Consider the following 20,199-nt stretch of genomic DNA (forward strand, 5'->3'; position numbering starts at 1 on the left):
TTTTTTTTTTAATTTATTTATTTATTTTTGGCTGCGTTGGGTCTTCGTTGCTGCTCATGGGCTTTCTCTAGTTGCGGCGACGGGGGCTGCTCTTCGTTGCGGTGCACGGGCTTACCATTACAGTGGCTTCTCTTGTTGCGGAGCATGCGCTCTAGGTGCGTGGACTTCAGTAGTTGTGGCGCACGGGCTTAGTTGCTCCTCGGCATGTGGGATCTTCCCAGAGCCAGGGCTGCCACTGTGTTGGCAGGCAGATTCTTAACCACTGCGCCACCAGGGAAGTCCCTACCTCTTTTTTGAATAGGTTTCAGATGGCACTCAAGGTACCATTCTGCAGGTAATTTTTGCCTTAGCATTCCTCATATTTATTGATCTTTCTCATATCTATCTACCTACCTACCTACCTACCTACCTACCTACCTATAATCATATATATTTTGTTACTTTTCTCATGTTTATTTTTGTTGCTTTGCCTAGAACTGTATCAATGTTGAATGACAGTATTGATGGTAGGGTTCTTAGGTTGCTTGACTTGAAAGTAAATGTCTTTTTCTGGTTTACTAAGTGTATGTGTATATATCTGTGTGTGAGAATGTGTGTGTGAGAGAGAGAATAAGAATGAATCAGAAATGGCTATTAAATTTTATTAAATGCCTTTTTGGCATCGTTCAGTGTATGATAAAATGTTTCTGTGGGGCTTCCCTGGTGGCGCAGTGGTTGAGAATCCACCTGCCAGTGCAGGGGACACGGGTTCGAGCCCTGGTCTGGGAAGATCCCACATGCTGCGGAGCACCTGGGCCCGTGAGCCACAATTACTGAGCCTGCGCGTCTGGAGCCTGTGCTCTGCAACAAGAGAGGCCGCGATAGTGAGAGGCCCGCCTACCGCGATGAAGAGTGGCCCCCGCTTGCCACAACTAGAGAAAGCCCTCGCACAGAAAAGAAGACCCAACACAGCCATAAATAAATAAATTTAAGAAAAAAAAAGTTTCTGTGCAGCTGTTGCTATGACACATCATAGTAACATATATTTCCTGTGGTTGAACCGTTCTGGCATTCCAGAAATAATCCCTACATGGTTCATAGTTTATATGTTTAATATATTTTTACATGTGCTATATTAATATTTATGATTGCTACATAAAAATTTTGAGATTGGTTTATAGTGTACATTGTAAAGGTTTTAGATGGGTTATGCAAGTTTTAAAAATCAAATTGGGAAAATTTTCATCTTTATTTTACTCATACAGTAAAAAAGTATTGATCACCTAGTGATCAGAAACATAACTTTGGCCTCCTTGAGCTCAGAAAATTTCCCCAGAGCTCAGAACAGTTGTGATAGTATAGTTTTCTGTTCTTTGATGTTGAAATCCATCTTGGCCAGGAGTCTTTGGGGAAAGATACATAATTCTTTTTTTTTTTTCTAAGATTTTTTTTTTTTTTTTTTGTGGACCATTTTTAAAGTCTTTATTGAATTTGTTACAATATTGCTTCTGTTTTATGTTCTGGGTGTTTGGCCGTGAGGCATGTGGGATCTTAGCTCCCCGACCAGGGATCAAACCCTCACCCCCCCTGCATTGGAAGGTGAAGTCTTAACCACTGGACCGTCAGGGAAGTCCCCATAATTCTTTGAAAACTGTGAAATTTTACTGTTTCCTTAGCATCACACATATGCGTGGGTGGGTGTGCGTGTGCTTGTGTATACATATACATACTTTCCTTTTCTTAGTTGTTTTAAATGTTGGGTGTAAGAGCTGTTTACTGCAGTGTTTTAAGTACCAATTATGTGGTAGTTTTAAAATCTGTCCAATCTCTTTAATACATCTCCCTTCAAAAGGCGGTGGCTAAGTACAGCCTTGAGTGTGGACTGAACTTAGGCACTCACTTCTCGTGAATAGCATGTGGCAGAAATGACAGTGCATCCCTCTGAGAGTAGGTCATAAAGAGGCATGTGGCTTCTTTCTTGTTTTCTTTCTTGGATTGCTCACTCTGGGGGACGCCAGCTGCCATATTGTGAAGACACTCAGGCAGCTTTACAGAGAGACTCACGTGGTGAGGAACAGAGGCTTCCTGCGGTACTGTGTGAGTGAGCTTGGTGACGAGACCTCCTGCCCCAGTGAGGCCGACAGCCCTGGCTGACATCTCAGTTGAAGTCTCATGAGAGACCCTGAGTCATAACCACCAACAAAAATGCTCCCTGAAGGCTGACTCACAGAAACCTGAAATAATAAATGTCTGTTGGTATCAGCTGTTAAGTTTTGTGGTGCTTTGTTACACAAGTAGCTAGTAACCGGTACAAAGGGATTCATGTTAATCTTTTTACTTATTACTTGCTTTCAAAGCATTTTAGTCCATATGTTTCTGCCTTTTGGGACATATTAAAATTCTTCTTTTAGCATGATAAATGGTCAATTAAAAAATGAAAGATTGGAAAGGGTCTGTTCTGTATTATAATTATATTCAGCACTTTTTTTTAACTGTTCATTTATTTTTTAATTTTTTTGGTGAGGGGCTGTGTTGGGTCTTAGTTGCTGCACGCAGGCTTTCTCTAGCTGCAGTGAGCAGCGGGGGCTACTCTTCGTTGTGGTACGTGGGCCTCTCATCTCTGTGGCTTCTTTTGTTGCGGAGCATGGGTTCCAGGCATGTGGGCTTCAGTAGTTGCAGCACATGGGCTCGGTAGTTGTGGCTTGTGGGCTCTAGAGCGTGGGCTCAGTAGTTGTGACGCACTGGCTTAGCTGCTCTGCGGCATGTAGGATCTTCCTGGACCAGGGCTCGAACCCCTGTCGCCTGCATAGGCAGGCGGATTCTCAACCACTGCACCACCAGGGAGGTCCCTGTTCAGCACTTTTTCGCCACTTTAATCTAAAAAATAGAGGAGTTCAAAATTTGAAAACATTGAGATTGTCAGTTTCTCCTTATTCCTTGGTTTTTATTTTATATACTTTAATACAAAGTAACTTGAGTTGTGTATTTATTATAAATTATATGTTTTGGATATAAAATTGTTTTATCTACTACTTTTTTGCTGTTTTTGTTAACATTATAGACCCTATTCTCTAAGTTGATATTTTCCTCTTGTAGTTAATTTTAAAAAGCCTTTTGTTTTTCAAATCAGTACTTCTGACTTAGATTTAGGATTCAGGGTCTTTAATTAGTTCCATGGATCTTAAATCTCTACTCCTCTCAAAGAATACTTTTCAAAATATTAAAAATATTACACGTACAAATAAAGAACGAACATATGTCAAAAATATATTTAACTCATTAATGAGAAAACTGGACAGACAGGTTAGTGAAACTGGCTCAAAGAACATTTGCATAATTCTGTATTTATAGTCACTAAAGAAGGAATATTGCAACAAGATGGCTAATCAAAATATAAATTTGCTAATTATCTCCAGGTCAATAAAATAATAACTTCTGGGGTTGTTGGACAGAAATCATTTGCATCCCTACCTGACAAAAATCTGCAGGTTATTGTATAACTTGAGTGTCTGGGCCCTAATGAAACAAGTAACACTTACACAGTCCTTGGGCAGGCTTGCTGGTGCTCCACTGTGACACTGAAAGGAAACGGAATCCTTTTTTGGATTTATTTCCCGGTGTTGGATAAGTTTTTCTAACACACACATGCTAGACATTACAGCTGTTTATGACATAAACATACAGCAGTTTTAGAATGACATTAGCGCTGTAACCACAAATAATAGGTGCCCATTTTAAGCATACAGTTTGAATTTTGACAAATGTAGTTAGTCATACATATAATCACCACATCAGTCAAGATATAAAATATGTCTCATATTTTATAGGATCATTGGTCCTGTTTTCTGTCACTGTCAGTTAGGTTTGCTTTCCCTCGAGTTCTTTAGCAATGCCATCCTACAGTCTGTGCTTGTTTGTCTGTGCTTTCTTTTGAAGATGTATCGATGCTGTCCGTGTGTATTTGTCGTTCAGTCTTTTTATTGCAGAGAAGTTGTTATTGTATCAGTAGACCACGATTTATTTATCCATTCCGCTGTATCTTGTCATTGCTGAGTTTTTTAGTACCTGTTATGTGTATTAGTCATTCAGTCTTTTTATTGCGGAGAAGTTGTGCATTGTATCAGTAGACCACAATTTATTTGTCCATTCCACTGTGAGTGTCTTGACATTGCTGAGTCTTTTAGTGCCTGTTATGTTTCTCCATTGATTTAGATCTCCTTGCTGTCTCTCAGTGATGTTCTATAGTTTTCAGTGTGGATCTCTTGAGCACCTTTTGGATTTATTCCTGAGGGATTCATGGTTTTTGATGCTAATATTGTAAATGGGATTTTTAACTTTTTCCCAATATTTTGCTATTATTATAGAGAAATAGAGCTGGTTTGCATATTTTGACACTGTGTCCTATGGTCTTGCTGGTTTCACCATTAATTTCAGTAGGGATTTTCTAACTAAACAGTTGTAGAAATCCAAATGTTTGTGAGTAAAAGCCGTGCTTTTCCCCCCTTACCTTTTTGTACTGGCTGGGACCTCCAATATAATGCTGAATAGAAGCAGTGCCTTGTTCCCAGTATTAATTAGGAAGGACGTGTTCTGTATTCCACCACTAAATATGATGTTCATACATTTTATGAAATAAGAGGTTTCCTTCTCAGTATGCTAACAGTTGTTGAATTTTATCAGATTCTAATCCTACATCTGTTGAGATGATCGTATGATTTTTAAAATCATTCTATAAATATGGCACATTACATTGATTTTCAAGTATTAAGCCCATATTATATTCCTGTGATAAACCCCACTTGATTATATTACCACTTCATGTGTTGCTAGATTAGATTTGCTCATATTTGAACAATTTTTGTGTCTGTATTTATGAGGGATATTAATTGTCTTGTAATGTGTTGGTCACGTTTTCATAAATGGCTATGCTGACTTCATAAAATGGGTTGAGAGGAATACCCTCCTTTTCCTCAAGTTTTGAGAATAATTTGAGTAAGACTGGTGTTATTCCTCCCTTGCATGTTTGAAGGAGTTCACCAGTAAACTTACCTGGGTCTGGACTTTGTGGAAAGAGCTTTAATAACAGATTCATTTAAAAATTTAAAAAATTTTGCAGTTATTCAGATTTCTACATTATTTTTGTAGGTTTTCATTTTCAAAGAATGTCTATTTCATCTGTTTCTGTAAGATCAATAGTAATATCCCCTCTTTCATTCTGACTTTAGTAATTTGAGTCTTCCCTCTCTTTCTCTTGATCAGTGTAGCTAGAAGTTTGCCAATTTTGCTAATCTTTCCAAAGAATCACCTTCTACTTTTGACATTTTGTATTGATTTTTGTTCGCTGTTTCACTTACTTCTGCTTTACGTTTTTTGTGTTGTTTTTTTTTTTCCCGGTACGCGGGCCTCTCACTGTTGTGGCCTCTCCCGTTGCGGAGCACAGGCTCAGCGGCCATGGCTCACGGGCCCAGCCGCTCCGCGGCATGTGGGATCTTCCCGGACCAGGGCACGAACCCGTGTCCCCTGCATCGGCAGGCGGACTCTCAACCACTGCACCACCAGGGAAGCCCTGCTTTACGTTTTATTACTCCCTTCCTTCTCCTTGCTTTGAGTCTAGTTTGTTCTTTTTCTGTTTCCTTAAAGCTGTCAAGTTAGGCTGTCGATTTGCAATCTGTCTTCTCTTCTGATATATGCAATTACTGCCGTAAGTCTCCCTCTGAGTAGTACTTTCCCTGCATCCCACAAACTTTGGGTAATTTCATTTTGGTGATTTCACTTTCATTGAAATTGAACATGAGTACTGTGAAATAATTTACTGAAATTATTTCAATAAATAATTTCATTGATTACTTCATTTTGTAACTTCATTTTATTAATATTTAGTTCAGAATATTTTTAAACTTTTTCTTGAGACTTCTTCTGTGATCCATGTGTTATTTAGAAGTGTGTTCTGTTTTTAATTTTTTCTTGGAGTATGGTTGCTTTACAATGTTGTGTTAGCCTGCACTGCCCAGCAAAATGAATCAGCCATACACATACAGATATCCCCTCCCTTTTGGACTTCCCTCCCATTTAGGTTACCACAGTGCATTAGGTAGAGTTCCCTGTGCTATATAGTGTGTTCCCATCAGTTGTCTATCTTATACATAGCATCAATAATGCATGTGTGTCGATCCCATTCTCCCAATTCCTCCCACCCCACCCCTTTCCCCCTTGGTATCCATCCATTTGTGATCCATGAGTTATTTAGAAGTGTGCTGTTTAATCTCCAAATATTTGGGGATTTTTTAGTTATCTTTCTATTATTGATTTCTAATATAATTACTTTGTGGTCTAAGAACATGCCTTGCCTGATTTCACTTTTTAAACATAAAGTGTGTTTTATGGCCCAGATCATGGTTTATATTAGTGAATGTTCCATGTGAGCTGGAGAAGAATGTGTATTCTGCTGTTGTTGGATGGAGTATTTTCTCTCTTGGTTGACTATCTGGGATTTTTATGTAATGTGTATCTTATCAGGTAAATAAATATATTTATATCTAAAAGTAAAAGTGAAGAGCTTCCAATGAATACTTATGCAACACAGTACTCATATTCAAAACAAAATGCATAGGTCTCCAAAGTAATTGTTGCTGACAGGCAGAGAACATAACACAGTGACCATTATGCTTCTCTGGACGTTTCTTTCAACAGCAGTTACTGTCAGTCTTAGCTGAGGATCCATTGTCAGCCCTGTGCTACTGATACCCTCTCTCTCTTTTCTTTTCCATCCCTGGCACACTATGTAAATAATGGTCCCTTATTTCAAGGAAATGTAAAAATGCTCCCTTCATAGAAATTACTAAAAATGATTTTTGCTGTTTTTATGATAGGATAATGTATTATGATACTGGCAATGCCTTAATTTGGTTAACAATTAGACTAATTGACAAATATCTTTAAAGATATAGATGTAAATCTATATCTTTTTTTAAAAAATCATTTATTTTTGGCTGCGTTGGGCCTTCGTTGCTGCACGCAGGCATTCTCTAGTTGTGGCGAGCGAGGGCTACTCCTCGTTGCAGTGCGCAGGCTTCTCACTGCGGTGGCTTCTCTTGTTGCGGAGCACGGGCTCTAGACGCATGGGCTTCAGTAGTTGTGGCACGTGGGCTCAGTAGTTGTGGCTCGTAGGCTCTAGAGCGCAGGCTCACTAGTTGTGGCGCACAGGCTTAGTTGCTCCATGGCATGTGGGATCTTCCCAGACCAGGGCTTGAACCCATTTGCCTTGCATTGGCAGATGGATTCTTAATTACTGCACCACCAGGGAAGTCCTGTAAATCTCTATCTTTAAAGGTATAGATATTTAGCTTTATGATAAAGAGTGAGTGGAGCAATTATAATAAATTTAGCTCATACTTGCTTTTGTGTCTCAAATGTACTGTGGTACGTCCTTATTCACTGAAGCAGAAAGTGATAAGATTCTAAAACTTAGTCTTTCTTTTCTTCTTCTTTTTACCATTACTTGCTACTAATCTGGCCCTGTAATTCTTTATGTTTTTCCTTTTTCCTCCCCTTTTCTCCCTCTGTCTGTTCTCAGCTTCAGTTTTGTAAACTCTTGTGCGTCCTTAGGGGGAAAAATTAGGCTTGTATTCCCTTTATGGAGGAAGCTGTTGAGTTGGGTCTTTCCTTGCTGTTCGTTTTCAGTATAATATTGGCTTCCTATTACTCCCAGTCTGTCCCTAGACATGGATTCCTCTAGGAGTGTGCTGATATTCTGGCTGCCTAGCCAACTTCTGCTTCCATTTCTTGCTCCTGGAGGGTGTGTGTAATGAATGACTGTGATTTCTCTTTGTGTTTTAGCCTGAAAGAATAGACCCAAGTGCGTCACGACAAGGATATGACGTCCGCTCTGATGTCTGGAGTTTGGGGATCACATTGGTATGTTCGTGTTCACTCAACCTTGTCGTCGTCGTGTTATAAGACATTTAGAGATAAAAGAAAATTTAACCATAACCAGTCTTTCACCACTCATACGAACATATCCGGTCTCTTCTAGTCTTTGATTTTATATACCTATTTCTCCCTGCCCCCCAAGTGTAGAAAAACAAGTTTTTATCTTAAAACTCAAGCTAGAGTTGATTATTTCCCTTGTGGTTTTGTGAAGTGCCTAGGGCTCTTTAATGTAGTGGCCCTGGATCTCTTGGCCATGGATACTAGGAGTCAGAACTGCGCTCAGAGCAGGAACAGGGAGGCCAGCTCACCTGCGGTCGGTGCAGCAGTGCAGCTGCGTCCCCATCTCAAGCAGGAGTCGTATGTCCAGTGATACTGTGGACAGTGTGTGTATTAGGTGCACATACTTATATGTATGAAGGTAGTTATAGACTACTTGGAATCTTCTATTCACCGAATAGAAAAGTCACACATGCTGAAAGTAATTCCATTGTTGAAGGACAAGACCCACCGAGGTGACAATTCTCAATCAAAGTTCTGCCTTAGAACAACACTGAGCGAGAATAGTAAGAAGACTACTTAGTTTGTAACTAACAAGCACGATGAAATAAACTGTCTCACCTGTGGACTGTATGGAAATTTTGGTTCTATTTTAAAAACAGATTTATTTGCTGATTTCCTTATTACCAAAATTTGTTTTGAAGTTTTAGATTTATTTTCTTGTGCTTTGCTGTTTTACCAGGGCTGAGCGGCATTTTTCTGATCTCAGAGCAGCTTCTTCCACGTTGGATGTGCATTTTCCATCAGTATAGGTGGGGCTGTGTCTTGTTTGGTAGAAGGCAACCCAAAACTTTTCCTCCCGTCTTAGTAAGACCCCAGAGCCCCGAGACGCCAGGTTCAGAGCAGTGAACTTTTCCTGTAGCTTGTTAAATAATCTCCATTTGTTTATTGGCATTATATGGTACTAAGATCCTCTTCCTGAGGATCACACACCCTTGTGAGCATCCCTGGTGAGTCACTGTGCCACACCTAATGAATTCTCCGTCTAGAGACATGAAGGCTGACAGCTCAGCTCTGCACAAGACTCCATCTGGTTTCCCTTGTGAGCAGACATGGGAGACACCTCGTGGAGTCTTTTCTCAGCGTGAAGCCACTAACCAAAGGGGATTCCTTCCCAGTTAGTCGGGAGAGAACACAGAACTTGGGAATCTTAGGTCTGGTGACTGGAGCAAGACTTATAGCTACCAACTGAGACAACTGTTTGCATGTAAGGGGTAGCCACGACTCAGAAATACCTATCTGTGTCCAAGCCAGTTATGCTTAAAAAGCAAGTTTTTACTTTATTGTAAAAACAAAATTTTGTTCTGTGAAAGGTTTTATTTAACATAGGAATTTTTTTAGCAATTTCCTTTAGTACCTCTGGCTAAACTTTGTTTAAAAGCAAGGCGTTCAGTACTTAGAATTCCTTTTTAATTTTTCATAGAGACATTATTTTCATAAAATTTTTTAAAAATTATGAGATGTGTGAAATTAACTCCCAAGATCCTAAGTCTTTCACCTTATGATGTTGTATCCTACTGTTTCCTTCTCTTACTAAAACCTGTTCTCAGGAATGAATCTAATGAAGCGATTCCCATTGCTGTGAATAATCAAGGAGGTTTACTTCTCCCCAAACGTTCGTATTTTTATCAAAAAGAAACCTCAGCCAAAGGAGTGGATTTGCGCGTGTGTGTGCGTGCCCACCTGCCTGCTTTCCCACAGGCGCAGGTGCAAGTGGAGACGGTGCTGAGCTGCAGGAGGCCTCTTCTGGGGAAGAAGGCCCTCCCGTACCAGCTTCCTGTCGGAGGACGGCTTTATGATGGCTTGCTTGCCTTCCTTTCATTGTGCAAACTGGTACTTTAATATCTGACTAAACTGACAAAGTCACATCTCAGTGGAAGAAGCTCCAAAACCGTCTTCTCAGATAGTCTGTCTGTCATGTGCCACATCTCTGATAAGCTTGGGGTCGCCTGTCAGTGCACGTAAAATGGGGTTCATTTAGGCCATGCTGCGGACTTAAACCTAGTTCTTGGAAAAAGCACAATTTCTAGGTTTCTAAGGTTGTCCTCAGAACAGAGTGGGAGAAAGATGAGAATACAGTTCACAAATATGTTTGACCTGTGGCAGATATGGACATACTATCTTGATTTCTAAATATCCCTTCCACTTAGCCGTAATTCTGAAGATTGCACCTCAACCTGACCTTGATTTGAGTCAAGGCTTTTTCAAGAGTTTTGCTTGGAGTTTAGATTTACAATGTGGCCTTTCCAGTGAGGAGTAATAAGTACTGGATTAATAAGTAATGCCCAGTGTATTTTGCTTTTTCCTCTGTGTTCTCTTTAGTACGAATTGGCCACAGGCCGATTTCCTTATCCAAAGTGGAATAGTGTGTTTGATCAACTAACACAAGTTGTGAAAGGAGACCCACCACAGTTGAGTAATTCTGAGGAAAGGGAATTTTCCCCAAGTTTCATCAACTTTGTCAACTTGTGGTGAGTATTTGATTTATGAATGCTCAGAGATATACGGTGAGAGGACAGTGAGGTGATTACTTAATCTTCGCAACACTGGTACTTTATACTGGGGAAGGGGAGCCTGCTTCATATCACTCTGTCTTCTCAGCTGGGACTCTGGATCGCTGTGGCTACATGGAAGGCTCCAGCTAGCCTGGAGAGGCATCACTCTCTTATTCTGCTACTCAGGTACTGATGAAAAACAGATGTGGGTGGTGGAGAAGCTGCTGCCTCCAGATTTCTAGTACCTTGTACAAGAAATACAGCCTAGGTGAGATTGATCATCTTATTCTGATGTGGTTCTAACAGTGAAATTGTACCAGAATCACTTGGAAGCTTTTGCTGAGTTAAGATCCTGCCAGATCAGACTTTCAGGGGTGGCTCTCTGCTCTGACCTGACACGTAACCCAGCTGGGTGTATGTAGTAGTGCCAGGCCCAAAGCTTAGTTGGTAGAACCATATACTGGCTCACAGAGACCTTATTCCAAGGAACCTTATTCCAGTAAGGTTCCTTATTCTAGGAACCCCACACCTGGTATTGTTCACTCCTCTTTTTATAGGTGTGTATGTGTTTGTAGCATGTAAGAATAAATATACACTGATATGGCAACAGGACAGTCGTGCCTTGTTATCTAAATTTTAAATAAAACCTGTGTTGTTATCATTTGAATATTTTTGATAATTATTCTGTTTATCCCACATGATTTAAAAGTAAGATATATTTATGAGCAAAAAGCCAGAGCATTTTGCATGTCCTTTTCATTCTTGAAAATGCTTTTCTTTTTCTTAATTATTTTCTTTCCAGGAATGCTGTTTCTCTCTACTCTTTTAGGTCCTATAAGACTAAGACTTAATGTTTCACGGTCTAGCATTGCCCTCTTTTTGAATATGTAGAAAACATTTGTCTGGCTCCAGTTTTCAAGTCCCTTTCATCTTCTCTAACCAAATTCTACTTTTGTGTTGGTTTTCAGAGGAGAGAAGAATGCCTCAAGATTTTTAGATAGAAGAGGGCCATAAGGATGACTCAAATTGGCTGCTTTTTCCTTTTAAAAAACAATCTGCTTTTACCAATTTGCACACATATATACAGTATATAATTGCAAAATGTGATCATTTTATATATTCTACTTTAATGAAATATTTGGTTAAAAGAATCTGTGTGAGTCATAGAGCATAATATCTAAAATAATCACCTGGGAACACTCCACCAGGATTGCTTTCTTCTTAATTCCTGATCTCTCTGTTGGTTTTGTTTTATTTATTTATTTATTTATTTATTTATTTATTTATTTATTTATATATTTATATTTAAATATATTGAAAAACACACACAAAAAACATACTCACCTGTTATTCCGCCATTAAAAAATAAATATAAAGCAAGAAATGAGACTCACTCTCTTCCCTACCAATCCTACCTCCCAAAGATAATCACTGTTAAGAATCTGGTGAATACCACACTTGATTTTTAACGTGTGTGTGTGTGTGTGTGCATGTGTGTGCATGTGTGCCAAACCTATATATTCACAGGAATGTTGAACAAATTTGTCTGCTGCTGGATTTTTTTCACATAATACTATACTTTGGACATTTAAAAAAAATTACATTTCATTTACTTAATGATCTTTGATATTCCATTGTATAAATGTACCACATTTATTGAAATTTTCTAATAAGCTCTTTTATTTGTCACTACAAATAATGCTACAATGAACATCCTGTATACATATTTTTATGTATTCTTCCTAATATTGTACAAAATTGATTCTAGATGTGGAATTGCTAGGTCAAGGAGTATACTTATTTTAGATTTTAGTATAGATTACAAATTAGTCAGCAAAAAGGAATCTAATTTTCACACTCCAATGAGTGTCCATTTCTTCACACTCTTGCCAAAATGGAATGAATGTGTGTGTGTGTATATATATATATATATATATATATTACTTTTCATTTCTGTGTCCCGTGGTGCAAGTTCTCTCCCATAAATAATGGTTATAGACTTGAATCTCACGTTGTTTTCCCTGAGTAGGTACGTAGTTCCATCTCATTCCAGATCATTAAGGTCTACAGTTGAAGTATTATCTGATTTTGTGATATGCTCGTATCAGCTCTCCACATTTGTCCATTCTTCCTTCTACTATCCCTGAGCATTTTCTAGTATCTAACCTGGATCATTCGGATTCCTATTTGGTTTCCTCATAATCCAATATCACCTTGTTCCAAGCCATTTTCCTTCTTTTTGTCACAGCTGTATATTTTTATGATGCATGTCTATCCAATCATTACTTCTTGTTGAAAACTGTTTAGAACGTGCGTTCTTCATGGAGTGCTGTCACCCCCAAGGGACAAAACTTTGTTCTGGAGAGCCAGAAAATCTTGCGTAGTATAATGGTTTGTAGCAGATATGCAGTATTTAACTTTCATGGGAAGGGAGGGTAATAATGAAAAAATGATGAAGAAGCATGAAGTCTAATGCTGAGAAAGGCAACAAATGAAAACCTACCATATAGCTCAAGGAACTCTGCCCAGTGCTCTGTGGTGACCTAAATGGGAAGGAAATCCAGAAAAGAGGGGATAAATATATACGTATAGCTGGTTTACTTTGCTTTACAGTAGAAACTAACACAACATTATAAAACAACTATACTCCAATAAAAATTAATTTAAAATAAAAAGAAAGAAAAGCAACAGACTAGAACATAAAGCTGCTTTCAATGGAGATGAGATTATGGAATAGTCTAAAATACACTTAAAATAAGTATATTTAAGATGCCCAAGGAAGTAAAGGTGTAAGTTTCATTAAAACTGAGGAAGAAGTAAACGGAAATGAAACAGATATGAAAACTAATTAATTAGAGGGCTTGGGAATGAAAAAACATAGCTATTGATACAAAGATACAACAGATGTGATGTACTCTGGACTGAAAACACTTGAAGACAGAGTTGGGGAACTGGAAGATGGACTTGAAGGGTTTCCCCAGCATGATGTAGACTAATAGGTATGAAAGAAAATAGTTAAAAATCAGTGAGAAGAGAATGAGTAATTCTAAGATGTATATAATGGTAGTGAAAAAGAGCTCTGAAAGTGGAGAAACAATATTTAAGGAGATAATAGTGGAAAAGATTTGAGAATTGATCTACGATAGGTGCTCAGATTTCAGTTAAAGTCTCTGTATCACGTAGGATAAATAAAGGTAAATTTATACGAAAATTCAGTAAAGCAACATTGCAGAACAATGATAAAGAGTTGGCAGGAAGAGAACTTAGAGTACCTGCAAGAATGAATGAATCAGACTGACAGCAGACTCGTCATCGGCAACACTAGTTGCCAGAAAACAGTGGAGTCATAGCTCCAGAGTGCTGAGGAAAAATAATTGTCAACCTCATCCTAAAGTTTTATACATGGGCACTCAATTATCATTCAAAATAAGGAGGAAGTGTAGATTTTTTTTTCCAGGAAGGGAAAGCCTAAGAGTTTACCATTCATAGATTGTTTTGAAAAGATATGTTTGACCAAGAAGAAAAGTAAGCCCAGCAAAAGGGTGTTTGCAGGTTGGTTCCCTGGAAAGCAGGCTTCGGGGACAGTAAAAAGTGTACAGGAAGTTGGTTAAGTGGTAGGTAGTGATCTTTGGATCAACAAACAGCAAAGGGAGGGAAGGCAGGGCTAGGCAGGAAGGGGAGTTGGGCTGCAGTGCAGCCTCAGCCAAAGCCTCCACCAGCCCTGTACGAAGCTGGGAGGCTGGGCTGCCCCTCCAAGGTTGACTCGTACGGGAGGAGGGTCTTGGAGTTTTATGCCCCTTTGTGGATCAGTCATTAGATACAGGCTGGCGCCGGAAGGCCAGGGTGGCTGTCTTCAACCGATGCCATCCCTTAGAAGCCACAACCGAGGGCTGCCTGCTGGCAGCCCTCCCGGCAGGGGAGGAGTAAGTCCTTCATTCCTAAACAAGGCATCTGTGTAGCACAGTGAGGCGTCCACTACAGAAGGTGCGGCTGTGAAGAGCAGCACTGAGTTTAGATATAGGGGACCTGTATTGCCCAGATTCACTTCTGATACTAAAACAGTGAATGTGATTGAGGTTGGAGGAGAGTGCTGATTAAGGTCCAGTCCAGGATAGATCAGGAAAATACAAACAACATGAACGCACTTCTGGCAGCATTAATTAGACAAGGTAGAATTCAAGGGGGAAACGTCAGGAGGGCAGAGGTTTTTAATATATCAGTATAGTCCTTATGAAGTGGTACTACTGTAAACTTTTGGAACAAAGAACACAGAATTAAGATACAGAGTGCAAAAATGTTTTAGTTCTAAGGATAAGTTTATAAAATTCATATGTAGTTTATCTCCCAGACTCGCTGGATTACAAGTTTCTCTTAGGGTAGTGTCCGTATATATTTAGAAACACACAGGCACACAGACATATACACTTACAATTTTATACTTACACATGCACTCATACATTTAACTACATAGTATTCTAACATGTAGCTATGCCATGATTTATCCAGTCTTCACCAGTTAACGTTTCTAATTTTTCACTAATGCTCCTACATTGAATATCTTAAGGGTAAATCCTTAGATTGTAGATTGCCTAATTTTCTGTGTGTTTTTTATGTTTGGCAGGTTGTCTGCTTTGTGACTTTGTATCTGAAGGGGAAAAAAAAAACTACTTATTTGATTGTAATACTTTGTTCGTGAAAATAAAAGTACTTGGGTAACTGTGTGTCCGTTTTAACGATGTTAATTTTTGTGTCATTTTAGCCTTACCAAGGATGAATCCAAAAGGCCAAAGTATAAAGAACTTCTGGTGAGTCTGAGACTTTGGGAACTGGAGATATCTCCTCACTCCTGAATCCTCCAGCATGCTGGTTCACTAAGCAAGCAGCCGGCCTCTCTGTCATAGACTGCTTGACCTTAATGAGTGTTGTTAAAGAATGTTTTAAAGCGGAGAGACTGGAAAGAGAAAATTTGTAGGTCTAGTTTTCCTACTAATTTACTTAGCTAGATTCTCATGGAAAATTTTGGCCTTTACATGTTATAAAAACTACCCGAAGGAGCTTGAACATTCACTTTGAGGAGCCGTTTCCACTGCGTGGTCTGTGTGTGTAACACGGCCATAGGAATTTACTGTGCTTATCCTGCCTTTATTAAAAGCTCTCACACAAACTGACATCGTATGGCCAATTCTCATTTCTTTGAAAGTTCTCACCCTCCCATGGAACTCGGACTTTTTAAGCAGCCTACCGGATCTGGCCTTGGTCTTGGCAGTGAAGAAAGTCCTGTGACCTAATAATGTGGGAGTATTTTAGGAAAAGACCCACTTGTCACACTAGCTTCTGGTTCTTCGAGGATGTTAGGTAGAACTCCAGTCAAGCCCAGCACTGACTAAGTGTATTTGGTTAGTGTACTTAGCAAAGCTATGAAAGAAAAATATCGCTGGGGGTGGAGGACGAAAAAGTGAGTTTGCAAGGCAGATACAGAGCCATAGGCTTTGGAGAGCACAGCGCACAAGCTCAGGGGAGAAGTTTCCATTGTGCCTCTTTTGGAGTGGGAGTCAGAAGGGTCGAAACTGAAACCTTTTTGTAAGGTCCTTCTGCTACATGTGGGGAGATATGGGAGGTTGGAGTTTATGCCTGTGTCCCACGAGGAATAGCGACCGTGATTCATGCAGTTCTTCTTGGCTCTCAGATGGCGGCGGAGGCTCCAGCTATGCTTTGTGCTGAGGAATGTGCCGTCCTGGTACACAGATAAGCTTGCAGACCTCACAGCCAGGGCGGTTCCTCCAGAGCCTGACACCGTGCATCGTTTCTCAGCAGCTCACACCCATTAACACGTCTGCGTGGAGTGCAGACTGTGCTTGCCTTGCTACAGTCATTTACAGCTCGACCTGGCTGGAGCCTGCAGTTCTGTGCTGTGTCGAAACTGGGAAAAGTTCCGTGTGAGCTCTGATGTGAATATTGATCATTTTTCTTTTCTGTTTCTGTTTTTCAATATTCTTGCAGAAACATCCCTTTATTTTGATGTATGAAGAGCGCGCTGTCGAGGTCGCATGCTATGTTTGTAAAATCCTGGATCAAATGCCAGCTACTCCCAGCTCTCCCATGTATGTCGACTGACATCGCTGCTACGTCAGACTCTAGGCAAAAGGGCTGAGAGGAAGCAAGACGTAAAGAATCTTCATCCCGTACCACAGTGTTTTTATTGCTCGCCCAGACACCATGTGCAATAAGATTGGTGTTCGTTTCCATCATGTCTGTATACTCTCGTCACCTAGAACGTGCATCCCTGTAATACCTGAGCGATCACGCAGTGTTAGTGCCGGTCAGAGAGACCTCATCCTGCTCTTTCGTGATGGACGTATTCATGAAATGTGGAAGTTAGTATGATCAATTTGTTGACCGTGATTAGATCACATCTTAAATTCATTTCTAGACTCGAAACCTGGAGACGCAGCTGCTGGAATGGTGTTTTGTCAGTCTTCCAAATACTGGAAGGATGCGGTGATGGATGCGCTGTGTCTGAACACAGACTCGGGCTAGAGTGAGAAGAGCGGGCACAGCCAGCGAGACGCATTGCCTTCTGGAGCTGGGAGACGGAGGAGGGATTTACTGTCTTCACCAAGTGCAATAGATTTACTGATGTGACATTCTGTTGCTTTACAGCCACCGTCGATGTCTGGGGATGGATGTACTTAGCCAAATTCCTTCCCTGTTTGAGAAATCATGTTAAATCAGAGGGAATTTATCTTTACCAAAAACCACGTTGCGTTCAGAGAGGCGAACATTGAAAGATTGAGACAGGACAGAACGCGTTCTTTTCTCCTCCCCCAGCCCTCTTCACTGGGGAGACTCAGGAGTCTGCCACTTGTCAGAGAAGGTGCTGGTCCTAAGAATTTCATTCTCAGAATTCGGTGTGCTGCCAACTGGATGTTCCACCTGCCACAGACCACCTGGACTGGAAGAAGAAAAAAGTATGGAGGGCAAAGTTTACAGCTGTTTTTAATCCTAGAATCTTATCCAGAACAACTTGCAGCAGCTGTATATTTCCCCTTGGTCCCAAGCCTGACACTTCAGCCATCATAACTCACTAACAGGGAGAAGTAGCTGGTAGCAATGTGCCTTGATTGAGTAGATAAAGATTTCTTCTAGGCGGCAAAAGACCAAATCTCAGTTGTTCGACATCACTGGCCCAGGTCTTCAGCTTCTGCATCTCTTTACCCACCTGTGTGGTCTGTTGCCACTGTGTGACTTTTGCTTAATCCAATATTTCAGCTTTTTCTCCTATATCAGAAACGTTTATAATTACCAAGGATGTTCCTTACCAAGGATTTTTAGCCCCCAGTGTCTCACATGCTCTACTGTTTAAAAGGCTGAGAAGCCTGGGGCCCAGCTGATGTGGTAGGTAATGAAGGAGCATCTTTTCTAGAGAAAACCGCTTGACCAGAGGAGGATGGGAAACGGCAGTCTCTTAGGTGAGATCATCACCTGCGAGAATCTCTAGCAGGTCACCACCATTTCTTGGAATTGGGAGTCTACAAAAACACAAAAACCAAAAAACCCCCGAAGAACCCCAGAATAGTTCTAAGAGGCCATTTAAATCTGCCATCTTCTGCTGTCCTTCCTCCCTTACCCATGGGCCGGGTCTCCGTGGTTTCACTCTGGCCTCCCTGGTCCCGAGCGTTTGTGTGACAGTCGGTCAGGGCAGCACCGTGAGTGGCTCACGCACACTGGAGTAGAAAGCTGCCATGGTCTGAGACGCAGATGGGGCTGCGACGGAACCAAGTAGTGGCAGGTGTTGCTGTGTCTCCTCCCAGGTGACGGTCACAAACACTTCTCAACAATAAAGGGAGAATGGTGCTGTTTACAGTTACATCCCTGTAAATTTCAGAATTCACCCATGGTTTATCGCTTTGCTCCACTTGCCTGGTTTTCCTGTTTTCTCCCCCGTGGCACCTGAAGCCCAGCCTTCCCAGTGCTCTACAGGAGGCCCTGCAGTGTCTGCCTCTGACCACACCAAGCCATCATCCTCCACCGTTCCCGGGGACTTCCAGAGGAATCTGCATCTCTGCTGTCAGCCTCCTGTGTGGCTCAGCATAGGGTCACTTTGCCATATACCAATGGAGATGGAAGCAATTCTGACTGTCCAGGAGCTAATCTGACCGTTCTGTTGTGTGGATGACCACATAAAAAGGCAATTTTAGTGTATTAATCATAGATTATTATAAACTATAAACTTAAGGGCAAGGAGTTTATTACAGTGTATCTTTATTAAAACAAAAGGGTGTATAGTGTTCACAAACTGTGAAAATAGTGTAAGAACTGTACATTGTGAGCTCTGGTTATTTTTCTCTTGTACCATAGAAAAATGTATAAAAATTATCAAAAAGCTAATGTGCAGGGATATTGCCTTATTTGTCTGTAAAAATGGAGCTCAGTAACATAACTGCTTCTTGGAGCTTTGGAATATTTTATCCTGTATTCTTGTTTGAATTCTTCCTCTATTTAAGATATATACACGGAATCGAAAGTGTTTATGTAATAGTTCTATCCTTTTGCCTGCAGGTCAGTTGTAATAAATCTAGGATGTGATGATGACTTTGTAATTTGATTTCCTGAAGTCAGACCCTGAGAGGGTCAATTCCATTGGAGTTATCCAATTCCAAGTCAATCCCATTCAGTTATCTGTGCATTTCACATGGGGGAAAATTCTCTTTTTCTGGAAGTGTGTGTATGGCTTCTTTCTTTTTCTCGCCCCGTCTTCTGGTTGCTGTTTCTCTGCTTATTCTTCTTGGAAAAAAGCTTTGCTTTCTGTTTGAGCAGGCGTGATGATGGGGTCAGTTCAGATTTGTTTCTTTGTTGGTTGCCCTGGCCTGACGCAGCATTTCTTACTGCTGAAGGAGGAGGGTGCCGTGTCATGGTGGAGAGACGGCCTGTAAGAACGCGGCCTGCCTCGGCCCGACATCTGGCTGCCAGCCCTGCTTTCCGCTTCCAGCCCTGTGGCTGCTGGGCAGGCATCAGATGTCAGCTCATGCATTCATTCACGGCTACTCAAGAGAGGAGGGGTAGGGGGGAGATTGGTGGGTCCAAGCCCTGCAGAGGTCAGACCTGGGAGGTTTATGGATGGAGGACAGTGGGAATTAGCAAAAAGCCATAGAGGCCTGGGAACCACCACAGAGAAGAATCTGGAGCTCCAGCCCCAGGACTGACCTGTTGTGCTCCCACCTGTCGCTCGTTGACGACATCCTGACTCGTTGAACATAGACTGACTAATCCAGCACCTTACCCTTTTCCTGTGCCTGCTGCTGACCTGATCTCGGAGGCAGCGACACCATTACAGAAGCAGGTGTGGTAGGTATCGAGCATTGTCCAAGGAAGGGTGTGGCCAGAGGCATCCTGACCCCTCTGGCTAGCCTTATCTGCTGGGGAACGGAGACCCCGTGGAGTTTCCAGATCCCAGCTGAGCACCAGCTGTGCGCAAGACAAGAGTGTCGTAGGTGGACCATGTACTCTGTGCTTCGTGGACACTACCTGTGTTTGCTAACCTCAGCTTATCCTGACTGTAGCCTTCTGAAGCAGGTGGTAGAGGCCCTTTCTAGAGATTAGAAAAAAACAAGGCTCAGAGAAGTGAAGTTCTGGCTCTGATAACAGAGTAGGGAAGAGAGCTGAGATTCACATCCAACACTCACCATAAGAAGTTACATTAATTAAAACACGGCCATCAAGAACGGGTTCAGCTGAGCGC

At 41.0% G+C, this 20,199-nt stretch overlaps 1 protein-coding gene across 3 annotated transcripts in view; it reads left to right on the top strand.

Moving 5' to 3' along the window:
• Nucleotides 1-19,158, top strand: part of MAP2K4 (mitogen-activated protein kinase kinase 4) — a 116,294-nt gene extending 97,136 nt beyond the window's left edge. The window contains exons 9-12 of one of the 3 annotated variants that reach the window (XM_007455008.1): nt 7,816-7,893; nt 10,288-10,436; nt 15,220-15,265; nt 16,461-19,158. In XM_007455008.1, coding sequence (XP_007455070.1) covers nt 7,816-7,893; nt 10,288-10,436; nt 15,220-15,265; nt 16,461-16,574 — 387 coding nt within the window. In that variant the 3' untranslated portion in view covers nt 16,575-19,158. The remainder of the gene's footprint in view (nt 1-7,815; nt 7,894-10,287; nt 10,437-15,219; nt 15,266-16,460) is intronic. The other 2 variants (XM_007455009.1, XM_007455010.1) reach the window with 2 other exon arrangements.
• The last annotated feature ends 1,041 nt before the right edge of the window (nt 19,159-20,199 follow it).

The sequence above is a fragment of the Lipotes vexillifer genome, unplaced genomic scaffold (assembly GCF_000442215.2).
Source record: "Lipotes vexillifer unplaced genomic scaffold, Lipotes_vexillifer_v1.1 scaffold1233, whole genome shotgun sequence".
In the NCBI taxonomy this organism is placed as follows: domain Eukaryota; kingdom Metazoa; phylum Chordata; class Mammalia; order Artiodactyla; family Lipotidae; genus Lipotes; species Lipotes vexillifer.